The 23,013-nt window shown below is 41.8% G+C and overlaps 1 protein-coding gene across 2 annotated transcripts in view; it reads left to right on the top strand.

Moving 5' to 3' along the window:
• Nucleotides 1-23,013, top strand: part of DNER (delta/notch like EGF repeat containing) — a 367,845-nt gene that overhangs the window by 231,901 nt on the left and 112,931 nt on the right. The window contains exon 7 of one of the 2 annotated variants that reach the window (XM_045367826.2): nt 14,397-14,510. The exons of the other annotated variant lie outside the window; for it this stretch is intronic. Within the exon in view, the coding sequence (XP_045223761.2) occupies nt 14,397-14,510 (114 nt within the window). The remainder of the gene's footprint in view (nt 1-14,396; nt 14,511-23,013) is intronic. 2 annotated transcript variants of the gene reach the window in all.

Here is a 23,013-nt window from a genome sequence, read left to right as displayed (position 1 = left end):
AGGCTGTCAGACGTCAAGGAGTGACAGGTGCTGTGAAGAAAAAATAAAACAGGGTAAAAGGATGAAGAAAAATGGAAATAGGATTGCAGATAGGTTGACTAGGTAAAGCCTCCCAGAAAGGGAAATGTTTGTGAAGAGGCTGGATAAAATGAGCTTGTAAACAGCGTGACTATTAGGAGAATAGTATTGCAGGCAGAGGGAATAGTTACATGCTATGTGCATGTGCTATGATCTGTGTTTGCATTCCCCTAAAATTCCTATGTTGAAACCTAATCACCAAGGTGATGGTATTAGAAGGTGGAGCCTTTGGGAGGTGATCGGGTCATGAGAGCTTCACCCAATGAATGGGATTAGTACCCTCATGAAAGAGGGCCCAGAGAGCTGCCTTCTTTTTCTGCCATGTGAGGGCACCTCGAAGGTGCTGTCTATAAGGAATGGGCTCTCACCAAACGCTGAATCTGCCTGCACTTTGTAAACTTCCTAGTGTCAGGTATTTTGCTCTAGCAGCCTGAATGGACCAAGATAACGTGCAAAGGTCCTGATGCAGGATTATGCCCAGAGTGTTTGAAGAGCCAGAGCACAGTGCCCAAGAGAACCTGCGATGAGAACTGAGCAAGCTGAGAAGGAACCTGGGTCTGGCCACGGAGGAAGGACAGGGAGCTCATTCTGAGAGTGACGGGAAGCCACTGAGAGCATGAACTGGGCTGGGCCATTGGATTTGCCACTTAAAAGGATCACTGTGGAGTCTGGGGAAGAATAAATGTAGGGAGGACAAATTGGAAAACCAGTTAGGAGGCTATTTTTAAAATGTATGCATTTATCAGGCTAGAGATAAGAACAGCTTGACCACTGTGGTGCTAGAAGTAGTGAGACGTTTTGGATTTGGGATCTATTTGATATATTTGAAAGTACAGCTGATAACACTTCCTGGTGTGCTGAGGTATGAATGGAAGTGGAGAGTTGTGGATGACTCCAAAGTTTGTTTGTTTTTTTAAATAACAGCTTTATTGAGATGCAATCCACATACTGTTAAGTTTACAATTCAGTGCTTTTTAGTTTATTCATGGAGTTGTGCAGTCATCACCATAATCAGCTTTAGAGCATTTTATCACCTCTGAAAGAAGCCCTCTACCTTTTAGCTATCACTTTGTGACCCTATTATCCTCCCCACCCCCAGCCCTAGGCAACCACTTATCTACATTCTGTCTCCATAGATTTATTTGTTCGGACATTTTAGAGGTAAGTCCAAGTATATGATATGTAGTTTTGTGGCTGGTGTCTTTAATTTAGCATGTTTTCAAGGTTCATGCAGGTTACACCATGTATAACTACATTCATTTTTATGCCTGAATAATATTCCATTGTATGGATGTACCACATTTTGTTTATCCCTTTATCTGCTGACAGACACTTGGAGTATTTCCACCTTTTGGCTATTGTGAATAATGCTGCTAAGACACTAAGACACTTAGCCTGATGTACTCCCTCTTCAATTTTCCTCCAGGATCATGTGCCTCTAACCTTGTCTCCCTCTTTCTGCCATATTCCCTGTCCCTCCCTGCTTCTTTCCTGGCTTCTTGCTCTCAAGGATTCTCTGGCCTTCTCTATCTTTAAACCAGTCCTGCAAACAAGCAGTGATTTGGAAATTCCTTGATGCTCCTTCCATGTGTCCACCTCCTCTGCTTCGTCCTCCTCCTTTGTCTCTTCCTCTTTCTCTTCTCCTCCTCTTCCCTCTTGTCCTCCACTTTAATCTCCCCTTCTTTCTCTTCCACTCTCTCTTCCTCATTACTGCCACATATTGGTCCATCTTCAACTCATAATTTTCTACCCACTCCCTCATGCTGCTTTTCTCTCTTCTCCCAGGTCGTTGGTGGTGCCCTTTTCACTGATTTCCAGGGCTCCTTCCTAATCCTTATCCTGCCGAAGTTGATCGTTTTTCAGAAGCCTTCTCCCATGGCTACCATTGTACTGCACTGTGCCAGCTCTCCTGAGACCTCTGCCACCCTCTCCTTCCTCCCCTCTCTTCAGCTGATCTCCTCTGCCTTGAGGAGAGGATGGATGGCTACCTCAAGGTGGATGGCTCCCAGACTCCCCTTCTAGCCAGCGTCTCACCTCAGCTCTTTGCCTGGACCAGGCAGCAATATGTTTGCCGACTCCTCCTCCTCCTCTCCCTCCCCTTCCTCCTCACCACCTCCCTTCCCTCTGTCCGCCCCACCTCACCACCCTCCTGGTCGTGGTGCCAGCCTCTCTCTACCTTCTTTTGATCTCACACTTGATTCCAGCCTGGCTTTCTCGTGCATCCCTAGTTTCTATCAGTGGTGCCATCATCTCCCTCCTCACTTGGGCTGGAAGCTTGGCCATTATGCTCGCCGCCCTCATCTCAGTTATCTTTGGAGTGCCACCAAGTTTCCTTTATTTATGATGACTCTCCATCTGCCCTGGCTCTTCCTCTTCCATCACCAATGCCCTGATTCAAGCTATTGGCATCTGCCGCCTGGGTGATTGCAACCTCCCCGCAGGCCATGCTGCCTTACTCACAGCTGCTGATGTGATACTTACGAAGCCAGGGCCTGGCTGACTGCAAAGCCTAGCTGGGCCAGGAGGCCAGATTGCCCGAGTGCAGTGCCTGCACCCACTACTCATTTATTGTGTGAGCTGGGGGAAAGTTACTTAATCTTCCTGGGCCTCAGCTGTCTCTCTGTAAATTGGGCATGGGTGATGGTATTCAATGTGCCACAATCCAATGATTGTGCAGATTAAATAAGATGATACAGGTAGTGTGCTTGGAAAGTGACCTGGTGCATAGTAAGCCCTCATCAAATGTCAGCTGTTGCTATTGTTGTTGTGATTGTCAAGCCCTGCACAGAGCCCAGTCACCACTTTCTTGGCCAGAGATTCGGCTTCAGCTCTTTCTGCATCTCCTGCTCTGGGGACCCAGATTGGAGCAAAGGGCACAGGAAAGCCAGGCCTGAGTGGGCCACTTCCTGCCCACTGTGTCTGGCCTCAGGGTTGGCCTTGGTTGGCCCTCACGGTCTTTTCCAATGAGCTTCATCAAAAGGGAAGAAAGAACATATATGAGGAAAGAAAGGGAGGTGGGGTTGGAGTCTGCAGTCCTGGGTTGAATTTCAGGCTGAGCCACTCACCAACTCTACTTAGCTCGTCTGAGCCCAAGTTCTCTTATCTATGAAATGCAATGATGATCTTGACCTTGTAAAAGAAAACATACGAGAACACACAAATGCACACACAACACACATGTGCACTCATACACATGCATAGGCAACACATGCACACATATGCACACAACACACATACACAAACATAAAACACATGTACACACATATATAAATGTAATATACACACAGTGCACACATCCATGCAGACATGCATACACAAACTTCTATCCCCACACACACATCCACACACACTGGCACAGAATCAGTAAGCCATCCCACCACTTCTTTGTAGCCTCTAAACACTAGTAAGAGGAGGAAAGTTGAGAAGGATTGGAGCTTTCATTCTTCTGATTTCTTCTGCAAGGGCATTGCCCACTCCCCATCCCAGACATCCCTCTTGGAGTTCCCTCATTTCGTCCAGACAAGAACACCTGCTCCCAGGGAGAAGGGAGGAGAGATCTTAAGTCCCCCGAAATGGCAGTGAGTGGAACTAGGAAGAGATCAATATACAACACATCTTTACCAGGCTGGTACTCTCTGTGCAGGAACCTTTGAAGATGCCATGTCAGTGACCCCCAACTCTTTGGTGAATTGGGGGCCCTAGCCCTGCCTTGTTTCCCCAGCACATCAGTGAGGCCAGCCTGGGCACTGCCATGCACATGTGTCTGCCCTGGGACCATTCTCCTGCTCATTTACTCAGCATGCTGTTTCATGGGAATGTGTCTTATCTCCTCATCTGGAGCCCAAGCTCCCTGAAGGTAGGAACTGTTCCTGAACTTCTTTTAGATTCCCCAAATGTGAATTTTCACTCACAAAAATTCTTTCTGAAGAGTGAATGAATACCTTCTCTAGAGTTTGATTTACTACAAAAACTTAGAACTCAACTAATAAATGTAGTTGTATATATTTATATGTAGTTTAAGTCAATCCCTTGACTTGTCTGTCTCATGGCATAACATCTTAATTAATCTAATATTTTCTTTCTTTCGATTTCAACTTCTCAGGAGTAATCATCAGGGCATACTTAATGAAATATCTTCCCCTTTGAGTTATTGAATTCAAAGTATTGAATTATCATCACCTTTGGAATCACCAGATTAAAAGATATAGCTGGCCTGTATCAATATTGCACTGTATTATTTGAGAGCTACAGAAATTGAATAAAAGGAATTATATTACAGAGAGTGATGCATGGTGCTTATACAGTTATTAGTTTACTATATAATGAGTATTTATAGTGTCCCTGGCTCTGTGCTAGAGGCTGGCACAGAAGTAATCAATATCTGCCCTTAAAGAATAGGGAAGTAGATGTGTAAAGAAGGAAATGACAGTTGCAATAATCGAGCCCAAGAACTCCCACTCATAAAAAGAAGAAAACCATGTCAACAGTGCAATCACTAAAGGCTTTTTGATGTCAGATAATATTTGACTTTCACCCATTGGCCTCTAATTTTTATCCTCTGTAATTTGGGTTATATGTGTAATTCACAAATGAATAATATTAATATTTGATGTTAAAAGACTGCTTCCTCCTAATTTTCCAGATGATGGTTCTCAAACTTTAGCATGTACCTTGTATTAGCATCACCTGTAGGACTTCTTAAACCTCAGTTGCCAGGCCCCAGCCCCAGAGTTTCTGTGTCAGAAATCTGGGACAATGATGATCAATTTGCATTTGTAACGAGTTCCCAGGCAGTGCTGATGCTGCTGATCTGGGAGACACATTTTGAGAACCACTGTTCTAACTTGCCTGTATAAAAACTGAGAGATTCCAAAATACTGGCATGTTGCTTTGTCATTTTAAAATCCATAAATTCCTCATTCACTCAAAAAATATTGAGCCACTGGGATGTGCCAAGCACAGTGCAGCCTCTTGTGGATTAAAGGGTACACTCCATAGAATGGTACCTGCTTGAAGTCATTATAGTCATTATCTTTATTTCCTCCATGAGGGAAATGAAGGTCAAAGTCAACCCCTTGATGAGCTCACTCAGCTGATTGTTGTATCTCAGACCTTCCACTCCCCAAGCCACTGTCCTTCCCACTGTGCCTCTTGTCTATTTACTTGTTAGATGTGGTTACTTTTTTCCCCAACGTTGAGATTAATTTTTCTAATTCTGCTGAATGTCGGCTTTCTGTCAAGCTTTTTTTTTTTTTTTTTTTGCATATTCCAATTTTAATTATATTTTACTTATTGTCGTTCATAGATGGGCTTCATATATCTCCCTTTATTTGCCTTTGGTTTTTAAATCCTGTTTGTGTTTGTCCAGATGTGTTTGTCTTTCTCCTGCCAGCGAATCTTACTAGTTTTTTTCTGTGCAATAATTTCTGCCTTCCGACTTTAAAATAGGATGCCTCTGAGACTGAACATCTTGATGGTACACTATTTATTCCCACTGTTTATTTCTTGCCGCTGTGTGCTAATATTAGGCACTGCGTCTCGGGAGCCATGGCTGAGACCCTGATACTGGCTGCTCAGTTCCCCCCAGGGTGAGAGCTGAGACTGGTGGGTTCTCTTGGTAGCATCAGCATTCGGTCCAAATCCAGCAGCCTCACCTCACTGCACAGGCCAGACTATTAAAAGACCGGGGGCGTTAAAAATAGCTCTCACTGCAATTCCCACCATGGGGGCCCTCAGAACAGCTCTCCGAAGAAACAATTAGACTCTGCCTCAGAGAGCCAAAGCAACACAGAAAAATATTTTTTTATTTCAATAGAGAAATCATGAAGTAAACATCATACACAAAAACAAATGTGCAAGGAAGGAGAATGTTTAAAAAAAATACTCACGACTGGTTGATCGCCCTTGTTCTTCGTAATCTGACTCATTTAGCTAACTTCCCTTACACCTCATGTAATGTGCCATTGACCTCCGGAAGGTTTTCTCATTTGAAGGGTACAGGTGGAGTAGATAATAACATATGGGTTGGTGGGGGGAATTTTTGTTATGTTGGAAATCAAAAGATACCACTCAGATGGTATGCTGTTCTGAGATTCACAGGGAAACTTAGCCATTCTTCTCTCTCTAGATATGAATACATTTTAAATTATATTTTATACTTAAATATAAAATAGTATAAAATCAAACACTCTAAGCCCATATTAGACCAAATGTAATCTGTGAATGCCCACTAATGGATGCATTTCCTCCACGTGTCTTGTCCCTTTCTGCCTTTTGCCTTTTTAAGAATTTACTCCCTGCCAGGCTTTGCTTCCTATGTCCGGGACTGTATTTCACCTAACATCATTGCTCATGGTCAGACCCTTTAAAAGCACGAAGCCTGAGTTGAGAGCTTTCCCAGCTGTGACATATGTCCTCAAAGGGCCTCCTTACCATATACCCTGAGTCACAACTTGTCTTCTATCTTTGTTATACTTCAGTGTTCTTCAAAGAAACGATGAAATCTATGCAATTCCTTAAAAGGAGAGGTCAGTATTTTCAATAGTCATCTGTTTTTAAATGAATTATTTTACTTATTCATAAAATATCCCAATTATAAATTCCTTAGGTTCTTGGGGTTTTGAGTCAATGTATTTTACAATGGCCTTGAATTTGCTAGGGATTCTAAATATTCCTAAGAATGCTGATTTTTAAAAAATATTCTGAAGGTGCTATTTCTCTGCTTTGTAAAGGAGTGGTTTCTGTTTAAGGGAAGATAAGAGGCTCTGAAACCAAAACGAAGGTTAATAGTCTGAAGGACTAAGGTTCCATTGACCCAAACCAGGACTTCTCAACCTTGGTGTTCAGGACATTTTGCCCTGGAGAATTCTTTGTGGTAGGAGACTGTCTTGTGTATTGGAGAATGTTCAGCAGCATCCCTGGCTTTTCCTACTAGATGCCAGTCACCCCTTCAGAGGTATGACCATAAATAAAGTCTCCTGACATTACCAATGACGTCTGGGGAAAGAATCACCCCAGTCAAGAACCACTGACCTAAGGAATTAAGTCTGGATATGGGCTCCTGAACGACGACAAAATGAAGAGTTCTGCTTCAGCCTTGTTGATTTGCCGTGTTGCAGAGACCTGTTGGAGGTGTTGGATGCTAGCTGGAGAAGCACGATTGAAGTTCAGAAGAGGGGAGCATGATGCTCCACTGATCTCAGTCTGCCTGGAAAGGGAGGGGCCCTTTAGCAGGACAGTTGCTCATTGCGGTGTTTCCCAAGTTAGATGTACAGACCATGATGGCACCAAGGTGATTTTTGATGGCAGATATTTGAGATAACAACGTTTTTACTTTAATAGCTCTGCATGTATTTTAATGTGCATGAGGAAAATGAGCAGCTAGCACATTCTATCCAGGCTGTTCTCGATATTATTGCTTAGGGAGAGGCTAAACCTAAGTTGAAAGATATAGTTGATTTCGGGACAAAAAATTTAAGCAAGTAGATTCACTCCTTCAACAAATAATTGTATCAGGAAATGTTTAAGTTTGGAGGGTCCGGAGGTGAACAAGGCAGAGAAAGTCCTGATTCTCAGGGAATTTATGTTCTCGGAAGGAAACCAATTAAGAAAATCATTGTAGGTAGTGATAAGTATACTGTGATGAGCACACAGGAGCCCTGGGGGTACAACAGGGGCCTCCAGGGATGCAGCCCTGCTCCCATGGGTCACCTTCTGGGTGGGGAGGTAACAAGTATGTGTGTGTGTTTCAAGTAGAAATAAGAGCGAAGTTTTAGAACAAACAAGGACAAAAAGCCTGAGGTCTGAGCAAGTGACTTCTGAGCTTAGAGTTAACTAATGAAAGAGGGTGGGCACAGAAGGCTGCAGAGTCAGAGGAAACAGCCCTGCAGTGTGACCCCAGGGTCCAGGGATGAGGTTTCTGGCGTCCCAGAATGCCCTTTGGGTACACAGAAGACTATTGAAATTATCTTTTGTATGTGTTCCCTTGTGAGAAGTAAACTTAAACACTATAATGATTCTCAAGCTCTGTTCAACATCCCAATGGGTTCTGACTTAATCTTATCTTTCAACTTAAATTCATCAGTCAAAAACCAATTACTCAGCTAAACATTTTAATTAGAATCGTAAGTGTGATAGATTCTCTCACACACCACATTTTTCTCAATCATCACACATTCTTTGAATACCAATAGGCACAGATTAGCTTAAACCAGACACGAAGTGGCAGAACCATGGGCTTGATCCACATCCTCGTATCATCATCTCCATACTTGGCTCTATCTCTTCTTGCAGTTGGAAGACTCATACCACTAATGGAAGAGCTTCATTATCCTAAGCTAACTGTGGTTCTTGACCCAAATGAATTGCAGTTGGCACTCAGAGGACTCAGGTTGTTTCTGGGAGGGAGGTTTTTGGCTGTCTCAGGAGTCCTGGGCATCCAGGGTGATTCTTCTCATGTCAGTGAGATGAGCACACATAGGCCACCTCTCCCTATTATTGCCATCCAACAGGAGACTCCAAGCTCATACTCATCAATGGGCTTGATTTCAAAACCCACAGCCCCTGAGTTCCAGAGACATCATTGTTTAATTGTTCTGATTTTATTGGTCACTCGCACTAAGGTTATAGCTATTTTCCTTCCCTCCTTAGTTGGTTTTTGCACATTTCTTAGTAGCTTTCTTAAGATATGTTCATGTCTCCCTACCTAGTTCTAGAGATGACTTTAATGCTTTGATGCCCTTCTCTTAGGTCTTCCACTCTGTTGTGCAATTTATTTCTAAACTCTCCAATCTTTATTTCCTGATTTTACAGATCAAATTCCACTACACCTCCCCTAGTCCTCTCCTTTCCACCCCCAAAAGTTTATTGCTAACTTTCTTCAGTAATTTCTCCATCGCAGAACAATTTTAAATCTGTGCCCCACTTCTCTTTGCAGGGCAGGAGTATAACTGCTTCTGTTGAATCCTGCATCCATCTCATGATTCTTTCTGGTCCTGAGGCCACAGCATGAAAAGAGTACTAATGCCTGTGAGCAGGAGCTTGGCGAGATTCGGAATAGAGTGAAGCCTGGGTGGCTGCAGCACGGTGGTCGGTGGCAGGAGTGGGCCAAGATGAGGGGGCAGGGGCCACACCATGCAGTATCTTTTAGGCCCTGGGTAAAGTGTTTGGGTTTTATTCCAAACCTTTTGGGAAGCCACTGGAGGGTTTTAAGTAAGGAGTAATAGGATATGAATTATATCTTAAAAAGATCTCTCTGGCTATTCCTATGTGGAGAATGGATTGAAAGAAAGCAAGCGTGGCAGCAGTGAAGACAGGGACTGGGCAAACATTGCTGGAGTCCTGGTGAGAAGTGGTGAGGTTTAAATGGGACTAGACAATGTGAAAGGTATTGTGTGGTTGTGACAATAACTTGGCAGGTGGTTCATGAATGCTTGTGGTCTGGCCACGGGGGCTTAGAGGGAGTACCACTAGCTAGAGGAAAGAAAAACAATTGCTGATACTTGCCTCCATAGTTAGGTATAGACTTTTGTCATTTGGAAATCAAAACGAGGGAGTTTATCATTGTCGTGCATTTTTAGTCAAGTGTCAATGACATTCACACCTTTTCTGCACTCTTTTGTGCCTTTACATGGGTTTTTCTCCATGTCTTGCCCACCTTCTACTTGGGAGCTCTGGCATAGGTTTCCAGGGCTGAAATGCCTGTTGTGTGTGCATGCTAGAGCAAATTCTTCCGTTACACATACAGAATGGCCACTGTGTATTACCTTTCCTGTCTGCGGCATCAATACCATCGATCTTGCTTGCATATCTTCTACAAGGTCCTCTGGGTGGCTGTCATTGCTTTAGTGGCATAAGGAAATATTATTCACAGTTGGCATGGTTACTTTAGTCCCCAGAGAACACATTGACTTTTAGCAGGATGGAAGAAAGAAAACCCAGGCAAAACTTTAATGGTATTTTTCATTTAGATTTCTACCAATCACTCATTTAGTTTTGACTCCTTGATTATGAGATCAAATAAAAAACCAAAGGACACAGGAAGGGTGGTTTGTGTAGCTCTTAGGTATCCAGTTCAGAGTATTACATGTATATTAATACCAGTGATTTGTCCAACACCTTCAGTGAAGCCTCTGCTCTCTGAGGATCTGAGGAGTGACTCGCTGGTATTTGAGAGTTATGCTTCTGGCTCCTTGTCCTCTGCCTCTTGTCTCCCAGAACTGTCTTCACTTGCCTAGTAATGCAACTGTAATGGGAGTAATACAGTTGATGATAGTAGTCTTGGGACTACCAACTAGTAACTCTCTGGAGGCCAAGAATAATACCTGGTCCTCTTGGTGAGTCTCGTGTGGACGATTGTTAGGTCTTGAGCTCCTGCCATCATGGTCCGTACATCTACTTGGCGAAACACTGCACTGAGTAACTGTCCTGCCAAAGGTCCCCTCCCTTTCCAGGCAGACTGGGGTGGGTAGAGCATCATGCTACCCTCATCAGCTTTGCAGATCCGTAGCTGGTTATTGTCAGTAGCACTGGCCACCTGCAGGTGAGGATGCTCAGTGGTCCTGTAATCCCATGATCTCAGCCCTGCCTCCCTGCTTCCTCCCACTCCCCAACCCATGCTCCTCCATTAGTGTTCTTCATCTTCATACTGAACCCATAGACATGTCAGTATGCTCATACTTTACAGGCCTAGAGCATTGCAAGTAATCTTTTTCTCCATAGTTCCATGTTTCCTGTGTTTTCAAAATCTTTAATATAAAGACTTTGAAGCTCAGGGGAAAAAAGCAGTGACAAAATGTTGAATATGGACCACTGTTTCTCATTGGAGGGAACTATTGGCATTTTGAATGTGACAACTCTATTAATATATTAGACCCTCTCAAGTCCTGCAAGACCTCAGTATCTTTACCTACAAAATGCCAGTGAGGTCCCGAAGCTCTTATGACAATTAAAAATGTAAATTAGCCTCTTTGATTGAAATCTCACCAAACTTGCATACAGTATTGGGGCACTTAACAGCATTTAAGATTCACCTCACTTATAATTTATTAGATCTATAAGAATTAAGTGCATGGAAAGATTTGTACATTATCAGACAGTTGTGGTTCTTAAGGAAATTGTTGATATTATATATATATAAATATGTTTTAAAGTGTTTAATTAAATTTGTAAATGGAATGAAATATTAATTAAAGACACCATTAAAAGTGATCTTTAAAAAACGCTCCTTTTGCTAGAAATGCATACTGAAATATTTACAGGTGAAATGAAATTTGATTTTAAATACCCTCATGGGGAACCTAGGAAAATACGAGGAGATTAGATGAAATTAAACAGACAAAATGCTAATAATGGTTGGAGCTGGGTGATGGATATGTGAGGTTTATAACCTTGTCTCTCTATGTTTAAGTATGTTTTAAATCCTTAGATAAAAAGTAAAAAGGAAGTGATTGTTAAAATTTTATTGAAAGAACTTTGAAGTTCAGAGTCCTGCACTCTTCTATTTTTTTCTATCTTGTGGGGATGTACATCTCTCACATCTGAGACCGAACCGGCTGCTGGCTGTGCGTCGTGGTTTTGTGTGATCCTGTAGTCACAATTCTGACATCTTTCCAGGGATAGAATTCATGATGCCATCTACATCCTTTAGGCCATCCTGCCTCTAAGAAGCTACCACTTGTAATCGGTTATCGTTTTTCATAAATGTACTCTACTTTTCTAGCCATTTTGTAGAATCTTTGAAGCCAGGGATTTGAAAAAATAATTCTTGGCATCTCCAGCCTAAGCATAACCAACCACACATAGGCTATAAGTTATAGATGAATATTTATATTTGTGGATTTTATTATTTTACTTTTTTTTTTTGTTTTGAGATGAAGTCTGTCTCCGTTGCCCAGGCTGGAGTGCAGTGGCACAGTCTCGGCTCACTGTTACCTCTGCCTCCTGGGTTCAAATGACTCTCGTGCCTCAGCGTCCCCCATAGCTGGGATTTCATGCATGTACCACCATACCTGGCTAGTTTTTGTATTTTTGGTAGAGACAGGGTTTTGCCATGCTGGCCAGGCTCGTCTTGAACTCCTGGCCTCAAGTAATCTGCCTGTTTCAAATTCCCAAAGTGTTGGAATTACAGGCATGAGCTACCACACCTGAGCTGAATATTGATCATTTTTGTATCAAGCTCTGTGTCTCTTTCTGTGTGTTTTCTTAGCCATTATTTTCTGTTATTTTACCTTCATACTAAATACCTGTTTGTTGACGATGGTGATGCATAGTGCCTTAAGCGTAACCTTAGGTATACTGGTGAAAGGGCTTGGACACAGGGCCCTGACTCCCTGTATGACTGTGTGCAAATTACTTAACCTTCATAATCCTCGATTTCCTCATTTGTTAAATGGGGTGATTCTCCACTGAATACTGTGCAGCCATAAAAAGAAATGCGATCATGTCCTTTGTAGGGACATGGACGGAGCTGGAAACCATTATTCTCAACTGACACAGGAACAGAAAACCAAACACCACATGTTCTCACTTTTAAGTGGGAGCTGAATGATGAGAACACATGGACACATGGAGGAGAACAACGCATACTGGGGCCTGTTGGGAGTGGGGGTTTGAGGAAGGAAAGCATCAGGAAGAACAGCTAAGGAATGCTGGGCTTAATTCCTAGGCGATGGGTTGATCTGTGCAGCAAACCACCATGGCACACGTTTGCCTATGTAACAAACCTGCGCATCCTGCACAGGTACCCTGGAACTTAAAATAAAAGTTGAAGTAAAAAAAAAACAAGGTGATTCTAATAACGCTAACCTCATAAGGTTACATGAGTATGGATATGTATTAATTTGTGGATACATTATTAATATTAATTAATGTATGAATAAAAATAAGTGATCTTTTGTAAGTTTTGGCTATTATTTTCAGCCAAAAAGTTATTCGCAGCATTCCTCTTAGAAACAATTCACTCTCCCTTATTTTGAATTTACAGCTTTTATTTAATCTGTTCTGGAATTTTGAAATAGCCTTTTTTCCTGGTGTTTGGATTTTTAGTTCATGCGCTTGTCTTACTCGTCTTCTCATACCATGAATTAGCTAGAATCTCCTACACTGCTTGAGTGCCTGTGAGTAGGATTGCAAATGAATGCCTCCCCATTCCCAGTCTGTAATTTACAATCTATTCGGCAGGTAATTGAAGGTCAGGTGAATCATCTCTTTTCTAATATCACTGGATCTTTTTTTTTTTTGTAAATCTCAGATTCAAGTGCTAATGGCAGTCTTTCAAAACTAATAATTCAGAAAGACAAGTTTTTATGTAGTTGAAACTATCCTAGAAATAAATAAAGTGTTACAGTATGATCATGATTGTGTGGAAAATATCTATGACTAAAAATTTTTGATAGGAGTTATCTCTACAGTACTGATGGTCCTGTCACTCAAATAACATAACCAAGGGCACATTTTTTTCTTTTTCTGTTTAATGTCTTAAATTTTCCAAGCTTTCTTTACCGTGTTCCACTTTATGATGAGAAATTTATTAGCATTTTAGTTTTTAAACTTTTCTTTCCAGGGGATTTGTTTTTAAAATTAATAAACAAAATTCTGGAATGTATTTAAAGCTTTTTGACTGCACAGGTGTTCCAATAGATTTACGTCCTTATTTCCTCACCACATGCATGTAGTTATTTTACAGTCCAACAAAATCACCATGAGAGCCTTGTTTCACAGAGAATTTAGTTGGATTTGTGAATTAAATAAGTATTAATAAAATATATTAATGTGCTTAGTGTTCTGTGTGCCTCAATCTCTTTATCTTGAAAGTGGGGGGAGAGGGTACAGAATTAACACAGGTGGGTTATTCTAGCTCCAAAATATTATACATGAAAACTGCTAATACCTAGACATTTTCCTGATGCTTTTTATGTAGGCATTGTGATGGCCTAGGGAATGTGGTATTATCTCAGTCAGATCAAGCTGAACACCGCAAATTCCTATGTCAGAAGGAAGCTATCAACGTGACATTCAGTCTCAGCTTCTGAAGGTTCTGACTGGTATTTCAAGATGAAACACAGACCTAATGCTGAAGACATGTGGTCTCCTTTCAATAGGGATTTTTGCAGAGTAAATGATTTTTGAACGATGATTCTAAACTGCTATGATTATTTCTAAACTACCATCGTTTGTAAAAAGAGATCTAGGAGCAGCTTAGCTGAAGGCTGCCGCTGCCTTCATTGGGCAGGTACCAGTTGAATCCATCAATTCCTAGAGTGGCTCATGGTAGATCTGGAATAGCTTATTTTATAAAATGTACATTTTGTTTTACTCAGGTTATACTGGAGAGCTTTGCCAGTCCAAGATTGATTACTGCATCCTAGACCCATGCAGAAATGGAGCAACGTGCATTTCCAGTCTCAGTGGATTCACCTGCCAGTGTCCAGAAGGTAGTTACTATTTATTACTCCAGAAAGAACTTTTGTTTTTCTTTTTCAATTATAAGCGAATTTGATCAGCCTTATACTTTGTTTCTGCAAAACTCGACGCCAGAGAACTTCCTGTTTTGTTTGATTTATAAAACATAGAAGGTAGTCCCCCTTTTTAGCTCTAAGCTAGCATAGCTTGAAAATTATTTGAATATTAGACATAATCTAGGACTTTCTGTGATTTTATTTATACATTGAAAATGAATAGCTATGATAAAATAAAATCTCTTTCTCATGGTGACAATTTACTTAAGAGTTCTATTTTGTTTCATTTTTGATACGAGTTTACATTGAAAAATTCAACATAAAGTTCATCTACTTCTGCTTTTAAATCAGCTTCATAATGTCTTAGAAAATTCAACTCACCTGAATAACCACATCGTTAGGGCTACTTTTATTTTAAAAAGCAGCTTTACCGCTGGCATGGTTTTACCTGAAGAAGCAGGCAGATACTCACAGCCCTCAAGCTGGTGTTCACAAGATTGTTTTGTAATTTGAGGAAGGCTTGTTCCCATTTCTGCTTTCAGGGATGTTATGGAAGGGATTATTTTAAATTGTTAATTTTGTAAGAATAACATGACATTAGATTGTTTTTTAGAACCAGTATGTAAGCTTCTGATCCGCAGAAGTAACATTGAAAGCTACATAGAGTCACATCTGCAGAGATTAGGTGTAGAGCCTGAGTGCCTAAGGATGCCTCTCTGTGTTCACAATTACCTTAGACTACCCAAGGCTGAGAGACAGGAGGTGGGCGGTGGTACAGGAGGGTGTTGGTAAGAGGCCACTGGCTTCCCAGATAACCTAAGGGCTTGGGCTCTCCAGGAGCTGCCCCTGTGATGGGCAGTACCTCATAATCTAGTATTTCGGAGAAGTGAACATCAACTAAAGAAGGGCAGGTTCTTGTCTTCCTGCTCACTTGGGCAGAGCAGGGGCCAGAGTCGGGGCTGGGGTGAGATGCCTGTGGCCTACCCGGCCATCCCACTGTCTCACTGTGTGCTGGCGATGAGTTAAATGTGTTTGGCGAGCCCTGCTCTTCACCCTCTCCTTATTTTGCAGTGCAGGCTCAGCTCCCTTAAACAAATGTGAAACCCTGGAAACATTGCTGAAGGCTGATGACTGAGCAAGCAGCACCAGTCTTCGCTCACATAGAGCACTTTGCAGTTCTTAAAGCTCTGTCACACCCTCGATTCGTCAGTTGTCACTTAACTCTGACCGAAGGCCTTGCCGTTTAGTGTTTAGTCCAGGGCAGCCTTCAGGGTCATTCTGGGACTGAATGGAATCTTTGTGCAAGTGCTTTTAAGAACTCCAACATGCTTTCTTATTATTGCTGGGATTGTTACCTGAAAGTTACAATCAGGCCTCTGGAAGTTCGGATGGGGGTAATTGGCACAAAGTCACACTAGTAATAAACAATGGCCCTTGAACTAAAAGCTAGGAATTTTGCTTGCACTCATACTACAATTTCCTAGTTGTTAATGTTTTGCTGAGCACTTCATGTATACCAGGCACCGTGCTAGGAGCTAGGATATCATGCTAAGGAAGGCTGAGATGGCCCCTCCAATAGTGCACATACAGGTAAGTATGTCGTCACATGCAGGAATAGGTGCCTTGAAGATGCACGGAAGGGATGTGCCTGGCCTTGGAGAGCCGGGAGAGACTCCCATGTACAAAGACCCTAAGAGAGGAGAGGGAGGAGATGGCACAGCTGAGGGCATGACTAAGCTAAGAGGATGAGAAGAATCATGGTGATAGCAGGTGGAAGCAGGCAGGGCAAGGCTTGCAGGGCTGGGTGAGCCCCGCGAGGCCTTTCATCTTCATCCTAGAGGGAGGGAGTCGGAGGGGGAGGTTTGAAGGCCAGCTCCACTATTTACTTACCAGCTTTTTCCCATGTGCATGTGGTTTTATACCTCCCTGCATCTTGGTGATTTTAATCTGTAAAATAGGGTGATGATTGTGTCTATGTTCTGGGATCAGTGGAAGGATTAAATGAGGTGAGACAGATAAAGTGCCTAGCACAGTGCCTGGCTAAGTGCTGAATACGCAGTAGCTGTTTCATCACTATTGTTTTCCTAATAATGATACCTATTAATCCATTGATAAGCAGGGGAATTTGAACTTTTCATTCTGGAACAATGTTGAACATAAATTAGGGAGAGACAAGAGTGAGAATAAGGAGAAAAGTTTCGGGACAGTTGTAGAAGTCCAAGAAATAGATATAGGCTGCTAGGAATGGAAGGGTAGAATTTGAAAAAGAGAGGCAGATGGATTTGGAAGAACTTTGGAAAGAAAATGGAGGAGGCCTGAGAAGGAGCAAGGTGGTAGAAGGTGAGGGAGGGTGAAGCAGCGAATCTGGGGCTTTGCAGTGGGTTGTGCCGCTCATGGAGAAACAGAAAAATGGAGAAGTGTTCTATGTTGGAACCCTTGTGAGAGACCCTCATGATAGTCACATGGAGATGTTAGCTAGGCTGTGGCTCTGTGCGTCCAGAAGAAGCCTGGGCTCATCTAAACACAGAGACATGGGCCTTCAGGGAGTAATTTAAACCCTGGATGCCGATCTGGGAACCCTTCTCCTTCATGCAGTGGCGCACCAGCCCCTCCACGCTGCCTAGATAAAGCCTAGAGAAAATGCGAGTCTCTGGAACTGACAAGATGAAGATGAGTTTTCCATTATGAAGACTTTTATTCAAAGGTTTATCTTCATTGAAGACTGAGCAGGGAAAAGCAGGCTTTCATTAGAGTTTCGAAGAATTTGCTGGAATGTGTGGCAGCCTCTTAGCAGGAGCTCATACCTGGTGACTGGCATTTTTTAAACAGCCTCTCTCACTGGCCAATCCTTACAGTGCTTGCTTTTGTGAATTGGCATTAACTCATATTTATAGAACACTTTGCACTTTAAAAAGAGCCTGTGTCAGCAGGTGTGGTGGCTTATGCGTGTAATCCCAGCACTTTGGGAGACTGAGGTGGGCAGATCACTCCAGGCCAGGAGTTTGAGACCGGCCTGGCCAATATGGTGAAACCCCGTCTCTATTAAAAATACAAAATTTAGCCAGGCGTGGTGGTGCACTCCTGTAATCCCAGCTACTCTGAGGCTGAGGCACAAGAATTGCTTCAAACCGGGAGGCAAAAGTTGCAGTGAGCTGAGATAGTGCCACTGTACTCCAGCGTGGGTGACAGAGCAAGATTCTGTCTCAAAAAGAAAATAAAAAATAAAAAGAGCCCGTGTCTCCAGGATGTTTCTCACATCAGACATGCCGAGAGCTAGTGTGAGCAGAGCCTCAAATTCACAGAACGTCCTGGGGTTCAGAGCCAGCCCTCATCCTTGCCTGCCTCCTTTTCAGTTTCTCCATTGTAGGTTTTTATTGATTTTGTCTGCCCTGCTTCCCTGTGTCATTCTTTGAGGAAAGGAAATGTATTTTATTCATCTTGTTGCCATACCTAATTCCAACATCTTTCCTACGGATTGTGTTTTATGTTAGCAGGAGGGATTAATATTTGGTAAATAATTTAATAATAGAAGTCAACATTTAGATATCACTCACTATGTCTGCTAACTAATTTGATTCTCACTGTTGTGCTAGGAAGCACACACTGTTAATATTTCCATTTAACACATTAGAAAACTGAGACACAAGAGGATCAATAACTTGCCTGAGGTTACATAGCCATAAATGGAAACCCAACCCAGAAATCAGCTCCAGTGCTCCCAACTACTGTCCTATCCCATCTCTGAATATATTCTTTAAAGGAAATCCCATTATGTTTTTTTAAAGATTATCTTCGTAACCATCATCATAAGTAAAAGGCACACAAAGAAAACTTCTCAATGCCTCTGCTGTTTGCTTTCTTAAATCTGGAAAGAGTGAGAAGTTGTTATTTTTGGTAAGCAAGTGAAGTCCTTTTGTAACAATTCCTCCCAGGCCGGAAAGCTGTTAAAACTGGGTTTTCCCTCTGGATAGATCTCTCAACAGCACACATCCGCATCCTTTCTCTTTTCCGTCCTTTTCATCTCCATCTTGTTTCCTTCAAGGGACCTTTTTCCATCTGACCTGGGCAGGCCCGTAGAGGTTGAGCATCCTTCCTGGGTACTGTCTCTGTGACTCCTGCTCCTTCCCAAAGTTCCAAATCCGGCAGCCCGACAGCCAGCTGCAGTCACCTTCACAGCTGCGCTCCTTCAGGACATGTCTGCCCTTCTACGCGGAGATTTCTATCCTTCATCAACAGTTTCTGTATTTCTCCTGAATTTCTGCTGAGCTTTTACTAGGTTCATGTTGGGAAAGTGTAGCTTCGGATTCTGGTTACAGTGGGGATGATAAGAGATAAAAGTGAAACATCGTGAATGTTTTCTAATATCCACCTAATTGAATAACAGCAATGACAAAGATAAGCACTTAGAACCTGGCATTACTGCTTAAGAATTTATTGTGTTTGCATGAAAAAATGCTCATCATCACTGGCCATCAGAGAAATGCAAATCAAAACCACAATGAGATACCATCTCACACCAGTTAGAATGGCGATCATTAAAAAGTCAGGAAACAACAGGTGCTGGAGAGGATGTGGAGAAATAGGAACACTTTTACACTGTTGGTGGGATTGTAAACTAGTTCAACCATTATGGAAAACAGTATGGCGATTCCTCAAGGATCTAGAACTAGATGTACCATATGACCCAGCCATCCCATTACTGGGTATATACCCAAAGGATTATAAATTATGCTGCTATAAAGACACATGCACACGTATGTTTATTGCGGCACTATTCACAATAGCAAAGACTTGGAATCAACCCAAATGTCCATCAGTGACAGACTGGATTAAGAAAATGTGGCACATATACACATTGGAATACTATGCAGCCATCAAAAAGGATGAGTTTGTGTCCTTTGTAGGGACATGGATGCAGCTGGAAACCATCATTCTTAGCAAACCATCACAAGAACAGAAAACCAAACACCGCATGTTCTCACTCATAGGTGGGAACTGAACAATGAGATCACTTGGACTCAGGAAGGGGAACATCACACACCGGGGCCTATCATGGGGAGGGGGGAGGGGGGAGGGATTGCATTGGGAGTTATACCTGATGTAAATGACAAGTTGATGGGTGCAGCACACCAACATGGCACAAGTATACATATGTAACAAACCTGCACGTTATGCACATGTACCCTACAACTTAAAGTATAATAATAATAAATAAATTAAAAAAAAAAAGAATTTATTGTGTTTGTATTTGGTTTAGAACTTTGAAATCCTTAAGTTTTAAACTAAATGCATTTTAATTCTGAAGTTGTCTAATTATATATACTTAGGATTACTGCATATTGGTATTTAAATACATATATTTAAATATATGAATATATTTAGATACATGTATAAATACAGTCTGAATACTACTGTCTAGCCATTATCGGTATCTTAATTCCATCTCCCCTCCACTGGGAATTTGAATAGAATACCCATAAATTAATAAAGAATAAGAAGAAGTCAATAGTGATGAAAGCCTCCAGCAATAAAGGACATCCATTGGCTCTGCAGCATGACCATCCCCTCCTGGAGAGCACACCTGGTCAAATGGAACCACCTTCCTAGCACCTACCTATTATGGAAGGCATATGGCAATCAGAGACCAAAGTGAGAATATGGGGTTTCATGCACTATTTTGAAAACATATCATTTCATCCAATGCATTTTAAAAACATTAAAGATATTTTCTCACACTATTCCTATGGATATGATTATGGAATACATAGATTTTGTATGAACTGCTCTTACCCTGTAATTATGAAGTCAAGTATTACGAGAGAGAGGACTCACATCTTCCAGTCCTGTAACTATTAGATTGCAATGTTGGATTTTGCTATCAGACATCAACGATCTTATAATCTGGAAACTGTCATAGCCAAGGATGGAGAGTTGGTGTCTCTCTCTGGCCTGGAGGTCAGGAGATTTGAGTCCAGGCCCCGTGACGAGGCAGTAGAGTGGAGTGGTTGTGCGTGTGGTTTGGGGTCACACTACTTAGGTTTGAAATCCGGACCTACCTCTTTTGACAAGGTCTTGGCTTCTTTGAGGCTCATGTTTTAATTTATAAAATGGAGTAACACTAGTATACGTTTTTAAAGTACGTGTGAAGGATGGGGAAAGCCCTTAGCACTGTGCTTTGCAAATAGTAGGTGCTGAGTAAATGTTAGCTATTATGATGATTGTTATTAATTAGTCATCTAACCTTGGGTAAGTCACATAATTTTATCTCTTCCACCCTTTGTTTCCTTTGGTAAAAAGGATGGAGGTTGACTACTACCTTTAAGGGACTCTGTTCTTAAAAGTCTTTAATTCAGATATATCAGTTTAAAAGCTGCTTCCTAAGTCAATAAATCCATGATGTTTCAAGTCATGTTTATAGAGAAAAGCTTCATAACCTCTAAGTGACTAGGGAATGTCTGGGGTCTAAATCTTTATGCTGGCCCACAGGTCCTGTAGGTTAAATTCCACTGCAACAAGCTCCAAGGGTTTACCAAACTTTTTTTTTTTTTTTTTTTTTTCCATTTTATAGCCTTGGGTAACCTAGCTATGTAAATCCTTTTGTTGAACTCAAATTTCAGTGGTAATGCTTTTCATCTTAAAGGGATTTGCAGACAATAGCAAGACATGTCATAAAAGTTGCCTCTCAGATAATGTGTATTGTTCAAAAACTGGGCTTGTTACCCAGTCAGGATTTAGGAGTGTTATAGTTTTGGGATTTAGTTTTTTTTTTTTTTTTTTCCCAGCATCCTAACATGTATAATCTTGGTGAAAGCACTCTCTTAGGACCATACGAAACTGCATGTATTTACGTAAGAAACGTGTAACATACCCTCATAAAATTAACAGTCCTGAATAAATGCTGTTCTTGTTCTTTCGAAATTTGGCATTATCCCTAAATCACCACTTCATTTACGAATCATAGCAGCTGAGATCCTTGAAGTAGTATATAGTTTCACCTTTTAGAATCAAAGCAGGGCATTAAGATTTATTAAGTGTGAGTAAAACTTTATTTTATTTTATTTTATTTTATTTTTGAAACAGCGTTTCACTCTTGTTGCCCAGGCTGGAGTCCAATGGCACGATCTGGGCTCACTGTAACCTCCACTTCCCAGATTCAAGTGATTCTCCTGCTTCAGCCTCCCAAGTAGCTAGCATTACAGGCTCCCACCACCACACCTGTCTAATTTTTGTATTTTTAGTAGAGACGGGGTTTCACCATTTGGCCAGGCTGGTCTTGAACTCCTGACCTCAGGTGATCTGCCCGGCTTGGCCTCCCAAAGTACTGGGATTACAGGCGTGAGCCACCGTGCCCGTCCAAAATTTTATTTTTGTGTTTGGTACACACTCATTAATTTTGCTTTAAAACTGAATTAATTTTTCTTTTTCCTCTTTTTTTTTTTTTTTAAATAGCACAGTTTCTCTGAGATTGTTTAAATAAAAATGCAGATGCAGCAAGGAATTTTAGTTGCCTGCTTTTTTTCATTAGCGCTGGGGAAAATGACTGCACTAACTTTCAGTGAATGACCAGGACCCTCTTTCCACATTAGCTTTCTTTCCCCTTTGAAAATGGTTCTGACGCCCACTTTAGCGCTGGCAGAGGGCAGTCAGAAGTTACAGTTTGATGAACGACTGAATACTTAAATAGTGATACCTTGATGGTTTTCTTCTAAAAAAGAAATAGGATATACCTAAGAGATAAACATAAATTTTTATTTCTAGAGGCGTGTGTCCAGATCTGTACGTGACAATTATTTAGCATTCTTACAACATTTTAAAACTGCAGGCATAGGTCTTGAACTTCAACGATGGTTTCTTTCTTAAGCCTCACAGTAATAACAACAGCATCGGCAGTACCTGTAACAGTACTGATACCATCTGTCATTTGTTGAGTGCCTCCTATGTGTTAAGCACTGTCTTTGGCACTTTGACATCATTATTATTGCTTGAGATGGAGTCTCACTTTGTCACCCAGGCTGGAGTGCAGTGGCGTGATCTTGGCTCACTGCAACCTCTGCCTCCTGGGTTCAAGTGATTCTCCTGCCTCAGCCTCCTGAGTAGATGGGATTACAGGCACCCACCACCACACCCAGCTGTTTTTTGTATTTTTAGTAGAGATGGGGTTTCTCCATGTTGGCCAGGCTGGTCTCAAACTCCTGACCTCAGGTGATCCGTCCGCCTCGGCCTGCCAAAGTGCTGGGATTACAGGCGTGAGCCACCACGCCCGGCCAGCACTTTGACATTATTATTCAGCATAACTTAGCAGTTAACAGCTGAGGCTTGAGTAGACTTTGCTGAGTTTGAACCTGTTTGATTACTTACTCCCTAGTGACCTTGAACAATTTTCTTAAATTTTCGACCCCTCATTTTCCCCATGTATCGAGCGAGGGTAGGATTAGTGCCTACCTAAAGGGGTCATTATAAGGATTAATGGAGCTGTGAA

Source organism: Macaca fascicularis, chromosome 12 (assembly GCF_037993035.2).
Source record: "Macaca fascicularis isolate 582-1 chromosome 12, T2T-MFA8v1.1".
Lineage (NCBI taxonomy): Eukaryota > Metazoa > Chordata > Mammalia > Primates > Cercopithecidae > Macaca > Macaca fascicularis.
Note: the sequence above shows the minus strand (reverse complement) of the source record. Positions and strands in the feature narration are given on the sequence as shown.